An 8,437-nucleotide genomic window follows, 5' to 3' on the forward strand; every position below is an offset into this window, starting at 1 on the left:
TCAAAGCACACTGTGCGCTGTCGATCTTACGTGCTACACAATAATGTTTAATATTTAGTATTTACTGTTATATTCCCATATATCATTGTGATGTTGTTTATTCTATTGCTCTCTTTTTCTTCTGCTTGTTTTCTTTTTTCTTTCTCAACAGGTGATCCAGGTGATTGATATATGTATTTTTTGTCTGCTTATTTTGTTGGCTTTTGTTTTTTGCCCTTTATCCCCGTCCCTCTTACCCGCTGTTTTTCTTTCCCTCTTTCTTTCTCCCTTTTCTTTTCCTCAGTTAAGTCTGTCCCGTATTTAGCAAGTGAAAATACACTCAACAAAAATATAAACGCAACACCTTTGTTACTGCTCCCATTCCCCATGGGATGGACGTAGAGACCTAAAATTCATTCCAGATACACAATATAACCATCCCTCCCAAACAGTGGTCACAAATCAGTCCAAATGTGTGGTAGTGGGCACATCTGCCATATTGAGATAATCCATCCCACCTCACAGGTGTGCCACATCAGGATGCTGATCTGACATCATGAGTAGTGCACAGGTGTACCTCAGACTGCCCACAACAAAAGGCCACCCTGGAATGTGCAGTTTTGTCTCACAGCAAAATGCCACAGATGCCACAAGCAATGAGGGAGCGTGCAACTGGTATGCTGACAGCAGGAATGTCAACCAGATCTGTCGCCCATGCATTGAATGTTCATTTCTCAACCATAAGCCATCTCCACAGGCGTTTCAGAGAATATGGCAGCACATCCAACCGGCCTCACAACCGCAGACCTCGTGTAACCACACCAGCCCAGGACCTCCACATCCAGCAGGTTCACCTCCAAGATCGTCTGAGACCAGCCACCCAGACAGCTGCTGGAACAATTGGTTTGCACAACCAAACAATTTCTGCAAAAACTGTCAGAAACCGTCTCAGGGACGCTCAACTGCATGCCCGTCGTCCTCATCGGGGTCTTGACCTGACTCCAGCTCGTCGCCGTAACAGACTTGTGTGGGCAAATGCTCACATTCGATGGCGTCTGGCACGTTGGAGAGGTGTGCGCTTCACGGATGAATCATGGTTCACATTGTTCAGGGCAGATGGCAGCTGAGAATGTCCCAGTTCTTGCATGGCCAGCATACTCACCGGACATGTCACCCATTGAGCATGTTCGGGATGTGCTTGACCGGCGTATACGACAGCGTTCCCATGAATATCCAACAACCTCGCACAGCCATTGAAGTGGAGTGGACCAACATTCCACAGGCCACAATTGACAATCTGATAGACTCCATGCGACGATGTGTTGCACTGCATGAGGCAAATGGTGGTCACACCAGATACTGACCGGTTCTGGGTCCCCAGACCCCCAATAGCGCAAAAAAACTGCACATTCCAGGGTGGCCTTTTGTTGTGGGCAGTCTGAGGTACACCTGTGCACTACTCATGATGTCAGATCAGCATCCTGATGTGGCACACCTGTGAGGTGGGATGGATTATCTCAATATGGCAGATGTGCCCACTACCACACATTTGGACTGATTTGTGACCACTGTTTGGGAGGGATGGTTATATTGTGTATCTGGAATGAATTTTAGGTCTCTACGTCCATCCCATGGGGAATGGGAGCAGTAACAAAGGTGTTGCGTTTATATTTTTGTTGAGTGTAAAATAAAATAAACAATAAAAGGTGAATCAAATAGACCATTACGGCAAGGCTGGGATGGTCCATTTGGTAAAGTAAATCCGTTGGGCATCTTTCTTTGCCTTTAGACAATAATTCTGATGGCAAAAGAACCAAACGGGACAGGCAAAAAAATAAAAATAAAAAAATAAAATAAAGTTGATTAATCAAATTACAGAAAAGAAGAAAGTACTGTGACCTCTCAGGTCATTAAGTTCAGATCTTTTACTGTTCGCAGAATAAGATCCTGTATGTTGAAGGTGTTTTCAGTTATTGCAGTCCTGTTCTTTGAAACAAGCTGCCTGCTGACTGGAGATTCAGTTACATCTATGTGTGCATTCAAAAACAGACTCAAATCCTTTCTGTTCACACAGGCCAACAATTAATAGCTTTTGTTTTTCTTCTCTCTGTGTTAAGCACATTGAGCTCTCATGTAATGAAATGTGCTATACAAATACACTGTCATTGTCATTAACATGGAGTGGAGGAGCAAGAGTTTTTAAGCATTACTGAGAGAAGCATGACTTACCACAATGGCAGCAGTGGCCTACAGTGTAATATAAAACAGCCCTATGGGTGGTTAATGTGAACTTAACCACTAGTGTGTGTAATTCTGGTTTAATTTCTTTGATTTATTTTGTTTCATGGTTTTGGTTCTGTTTATTGTTTTCTGCTTGTGTTATATTTATAGTTCCTAGTCTTTAGTTTTCTGTCACTGTGTCTTCCCTGTGTTCCACGTTTAGTTACTCTTGTCTCCATTTTCATGTTTCCTCTTTTTCCCTACTAAGTCATGTCTCCATGTCACAGTGTCCAGTCCACGTCTTTGTGAATGCCTCATGTTTCCTGTTTTTTTTTTGATTGTCCCTCGCCTAGTTTTCAGTGTGTTTAGTTTTGCTTCCTCCCTGTCTCATTGTGTCCAATTAGTTCCAGCTGTGCTTCCCATCCCCTCGTTATGTGTATTTGTGTATTTAGTTCTCTCTTTCCTTTCCTGTTGCTATGTTCTGGGTCTCACGTGTCAGGTTTTCAGGTCTTTAGTTTCTATGTACTTGTTTTTTAGTTGTTTTTTAGTTGCTTCTTTTGTTTGTTTAGTCTTTGTCGCTTTATGCATTTGTTTGTTGTGTGTTCAGCCCCCAAATAAAGGCTCACTTTTTTTGTTAATCTCCTCACTCCATCTCCTTTGTCTGCAACTAGGTCAACAAAGGTGGTAAATGATACTGTTTACATAATTAAGATATTTTTCTTTTTCATGGTCCATGTCGTAGCTGTAATTGTAAGTGGCATCTGTTATTTGTGTTACTGATTTTATTTTAAACTGTGCTGCTTTTATTTTAAGGTACAAGTTTGCCTAAGCAATCATTCCACTGTTCCCTTCTGTGAGGGATTCTAGGCAGCCAGCGAGCAAGTAGCAAGCCGGGGCATGACATGTCCCTGGTAAAAAGTTAAGATAAACAAACTAGATCACATGGGGAAAGCTGTAAAGAAACTTTGAAAGAATGCAAAAGAGGCATTTATTAGTTTTATCTTTGTTTTACTAAACATAGATCCACATGCTGTCTTTATTTTGTGGATCTAGTTTTCATCGATGCATTTAGAGAGAAGTCTACAAATAAATCTGTTGAAAGAAAACCACTCTTGTATGCCTGTGCTTCAAGGGAATTACAACCCATCACACCTGCTCCACTCCAACTTTCTGTGCAACCCAGTATCATGGAAAAATGTATAATAGTCCACTGTGTCTGTCTATGGCCATCCTTAAGCTGTCAAAAAAGGGGAAAAAACATCTGAGAAACTGCTACAATATTAGGAGTGGTAAAATCACAGTATGGTCCATCCTGATAAAGACAGAAAGCACTGGTGAACTCAGTGCTTTCTGTCATAAAAAGATCTGGATGTCCACTGAAGACAACAGAGGTGGATGATCGCAGAATCATTTCCATGGTGAAGAGAAACCCCCTCAGAACAGCCAACCAAGTGAACAACCCAGTAGGTAGGTGTATCGATATCCACGTCTACCATAAACTGCATGGAAGTAAATACAGACGGGTTCACTGCAAGGTGCAAACCTCTCATAATCCTCAAGAATATAAAAGCTAATCTGGACTTTATAAATAAATCATAGTTTTACTTCATACACGATGCTGTGTGGATTCTCCATTATTGTGTGGATGCTTTAAGCATCCACACTATTGAGTTCCTGTTTCTCTTTATTCTTTATCTTTACTTTATTGTGTGGATGCTTTAAGCATCCACACTATTGAGTTCCTCTTGGGACTTCCGTACACTTTTTGGCACTTAACTACTTCCACAATTTTCAGCCGATTTTCACCGTTCAAATTTTAAACTATTCTGCTATTTCTGCTAATTATGGCTATGTCTTTTGGTATTTTTCACTATTATACTTTTTAAAATATTAAGCTTAATTTGTCCCATTGAAATGAATGGGAAACTTCTGCAATTCTGCTAAAATTTGCTTGTTTTTGAAACTTAACTACTTCCTCATATTTTCACGTAGAACAACCATTCAAACTTTAAAATGTTCTCAAGTTATTGGGCTATTCAGGTATAAATCAGCTTTTTCAAATCTTTTACCGTTTTACTTTTATGCCTCTTAAAGTTTTCAGTTGCAAAATTGTGATTTTTCACAAAATACATGCGTTGTTATGGTTGCTATGCACTTGGCTTCCAGTGTGCCACTGAAGGTTTTGCAGTCTTCTCTTCATGTCCGAACAACTTCTTGCTACTTGCTCAATTTTCACTCAACTTCCACAAATTATACATCAAAACGTAGGTATTTTTGCTGGCTTTCAGGAAATGTCACTATCATTGTTGTGGAATTTATAGAATTTTGGCAAATCTCCTCAGACCAACACAATGTCACAAAACTCTCCATAGAAAGTCAATGGAGAGCTTGTTCAAAATCACCGCTTGATTTCTGTAATGAGAGGCATATTCGAATTGTCATATCTCCTTAACGAAGCAAAGTTAAGACATAAGGCTTGTCCCAGTATATCTTCAGACACTCCTGACGCTCACAATTCAAGAATTTCTTTCTCACCTATTACCATTCTGAAATGAGTTAGACTTGTTTGAGGGTAGGAAATTCGTCCTTTGCTCAGATTTCTTCAGATTTCAAACTCTGGAAATGAACCACTTTTTTCTCTCGTCATATCTTTTTAATGGATTTCCACAGAGACCTGAAAATTTCCATGATTGTTCACCAAAGCCTGCTGTCTCTTACGGTGAAAGAATGATATTGATACTCCAAATAGATTTAGAGTTAGAAAGCGTTGTTTGAGGGCAAGTCAAGGCAGTTTTTGCTTTGCTCTACTCAGTTATGGTGCATTAGAAGTCAAATATCTTTAATAATTCATATTTTAATAATAAATTGTCAAGACTGGAAGATTCCCCCATCTCTTCTGAACAAAACGGTGTAAGAATGACCGCTCTAGCCCCTACGGTTAGGAAATTATGGTCATTTGTTTGAGGGGAGTCGTCACGATGAGAAATAGACTGCAAAAATCCTGTGTCTCTATGTGCTGCGTGCACCTGTTTTAGCGGGGAAAAGTACACAGCCTCTCTGATTGGTGGATTCAAATTCAGCAGCTCCCAGGCTGCTTGACTGAGCTAGAAACTTACTTCTCTCTCCCTGTGTGTGTGTGTGTGTGTGTGTGTGTGTGAGTGCGTCTATGTGGTATGGATTGACATTTGACCTGCGCTGTACCTGGGCTCCGGGGACATTTCGACTTTTTGCTGTGTATTCATGTGTCCCCCTAAAACATGACTTGTAAATGCATTTTTAAGTGTCTAAATAATAATTTTTTCTACTTCTTATGAGGTCATTATTTATCTTTTGACCTGTATTTGCTTAAACTGTAGTGTAAATTCATTTATTAAACTATAATTAAAAGATTTTCTGATTTTCTTAAAAGTCCACCTATACCCCCTCACCTGATTTTTGTGTATTCCAGTGTATTGCACAGCGACGTTTCGAGTTAGAGTGGATGTGTGTAGGTACTGCAATTTAATACACATTTTCAATACACACGGCCGGAAGTCATTGTGATTGGTAGGCTATATATATAGGCGGTACCTACAGGAAACGGCGCCACAACTTTCGCGCGCGTGCCCTTTAACAAGTGTATGTCGACGGCAATACGAAGACGGATTAAAAACACAAAGGTAAGCCTTTTTTAATGTAAAATGCACCATGACTTTAATACTATATGAAATTATAGGTGCACAGGCCTATATTAAACTGGTTTAATTTATGCTTTATGGACTGTTAGTGAGTCTTTGAAGAAGTAAAACGGCCCCAGCGTTTGTCATTGAGTAAATAAAATAGGGCTGACGACTAACCGCGTCAACGCGATAAAGCGGGCTAACCCGTGTTAGGATTTACTCGGTGTTAAAGCATTATTGTGGCTTAAACGTGTTAATGCCGACATCGCGACTAACGCGATTAACAATTAAACCAGCGCAGTCTGAGTCAAAATCCCTGATGTCGCTGTTAGCTAATTTCGGGCAGTTTGTCCAATGTCTGTCCATTCTGCTGACAGCCCTAAAATAAAAGCAAGGGTATAAGTGTATTTAGTCATGTATTTATTTATATGCCTGAAGAAAAAACTTCTTACAGTTTTGATGCCTAAGCTTTCTCAGTACTTGTATCACTCTCTGCAGTCGCCATTACAGAAATGTCACATGTCGCCATTTTGAGTACTAGGCCTTTAACATTTTAAAAGAAGGCATAAATTAGCACTATGAATAAGTCAGCTGTGTTTATGCTGTAAACTACACTACTGCTAGTTCTGCTACTACTGATGATGATGACAATGATGACGATAATCGTAATACTTTATATGCTTTGGTAATACAGCCAATCAAAACGTACAGGAGAACATGCGAAGGAGACGCATTCCTCCACGGGAGGATGCAGTCTGTCATGTTTCTGCTGGAAGGGACAAACTGGGACTTGATATCCACTACATAAATGCCTTCAAAGGTAAGTTGGTCTTTAGTTTGGATTAGATTTGGAGTTTGTCACTTTGTCTTTTGTCACTCACTTGGTATGCCTCTGCAATTCAGGTCGGGGCATTTTCACGACTGTTCCATTCCAAAAAGGAGACTTTCTTTTGGAATACAGAGGTAAACTCATAACAAAAGAAGAATGTGAGCGGAGACACAGAGTTTATCATGACAGCCTGAAGGTGTTCATGTTTGAATTCAAGTTTGATGGAAAACTCTGGTGGTGCGTATTATATCAGTGTAGTTTGATTAAGATTAAATTACACATTGCTTTTGATTTATGAAAAAAAAGCTTCCTAACTAGTTAAGCTAATACTTTTTTGCCTAACCCCACTGTGTGGATGCATCTCAAGAAGATGGGTCATTAGGCAGACTTGTCAACGACAACCACATCAGTCCAAGTGCTAAGATGAAAATATTAAATATCAATGGAAAGCCCCATCTATGCTTATTTGCAAGCAGAGACATAAGTCCAGGTGAAGAAATAGACTATAATTATGGTGACTCGGATTGGCTCTGGAGATGCAAGGTATTTCTACAATTGTACTTTTTGGAACTGATAAATTGCATACCCTAAGCCATTTTTACATTTGTACCTACTCAAATTGGCTTAACGTGACTTACGGCATCTAGTTTTTCACTGAAATTGAGTATCACCTACTGTGCCTGGGGTAACTATAGCAATGCAGCCGAGCATCCAGTGATATAAATGCCACAGCAAGCATGGACGTCAAGGTGACAAAATGCCTGCTGCTCAGTCTATACTTTAGTGTTCAATTCAGGGATCACGCTGTTAATTTTGGTCGCTATTTCAAACATTTCAGAGTTTCAAAAATGATGGCTTGGATTTTCACGAAGGAGGCGCACTCATAACTTATCGAGTGACACCATTGACCAGCCACCTGGTGGCATTCAGTCTATGTCAAATTTTCTGATCACTTTGGATCACTTGGAACCTTGGTGCAGTAGTTACTGAAAAACTACATGGTACTATAACCTACTGGAAAAACAGGGGTAGGTACTAATGGAAAACAGGCAATTGTGATGGCTGCCACATCAAAGCCCTCTAAAAGCACTAAAAAAATATCAGCAGGTATGCAGAAATAAAAAATGGCTTTCGGTTTCTAAATTTTAACAGTGATTGATGTTTAATGTGATTCTACACAGCAAAATCTCCAGTGTTAAATTAACACTGGAGAGTGTCTATAAGGGTCCACACCTCTGAGTGTTAAATACAACACTGTTGAGTGTTAAATTAACACTTTTGACAGTGTTATATGTTTAAAAGTAACCTAGTCAGTTTTGAAGATTAACAATGGCTAACACTGAGCAGTGCTGATTTTCTAACACTGGAAAATAACTCAAAATGTTAGAAATATTCCAGTGTTAGAAAATCAGCACTGCTCAGTGTTAGTCTTTGTTAATCTTCAAAACTGACTAGGTTACTTTTAAACATATAACACTGTCAAAAGTGTTAATTCAACACTCAACAGTGTTGTGTGGACCCATATAGACACTCTCTAGTGTTAATTTAACACTGGAGATTTTGCTGTGTAGCCTCTTTAGTTAGATTCATTTTAAATTTTGTCCCTCGAAGATAAATGGGCCCTAGTGACAGTTCGTTGCTGCTACAGGTGATTGTTTTACTCCTTTAGCAATGGCTTAAAAAATAAAGAAATCACACTGACTATTTGTCTCTTAATCATAGGGCCTTAAATTCTCTATACATGAAAGTG

General features: G+C 39.6%; 1 protein-coding gene across 1 annotated transcript; it reads left to right on the forward strand.

The window, feature by feature from the left end:
* Positions 1-6,572: 6,572 nt before the first annotated feature.
* On the forward strand, positions 6,573-7,874 carry LOC146582180 (N-lysine methyltransferase KMT5A-A-like). The gene is given in 4 exon segments (XM_085248193.1): positions 6,573-6,678; positions 6,762-6,924; positions 7,011-7,230; positions 7,526-7,874. Coding segments are annotated over 4 exon segments (597 nt in total). The 5' UTR covers positions 6,573-6,575; the 3' UTR covers positions 7,637-7,874.
* Positions 7,875-8,437: the final 563 nt, after the last annotated feature.

This window comes from Mchenga conophoros, linkage group LG2 (assembly GCF_057382185.1).
Source record: "Mchenga conophoros isolate Kocher_MC1m ecotype Shallow Benthic linkage group LG2, M_conophoros_male_GT1.1, whole genome shotgun sequence".
In the NCBI taxonomy this organism is placed as follows: domain Eukaryota; kingdom Metazoa; phylum Chordata; class Actinopteri; order Cichliformes; family Cichlidae; genus Mchenga; species Mchenga conophoros.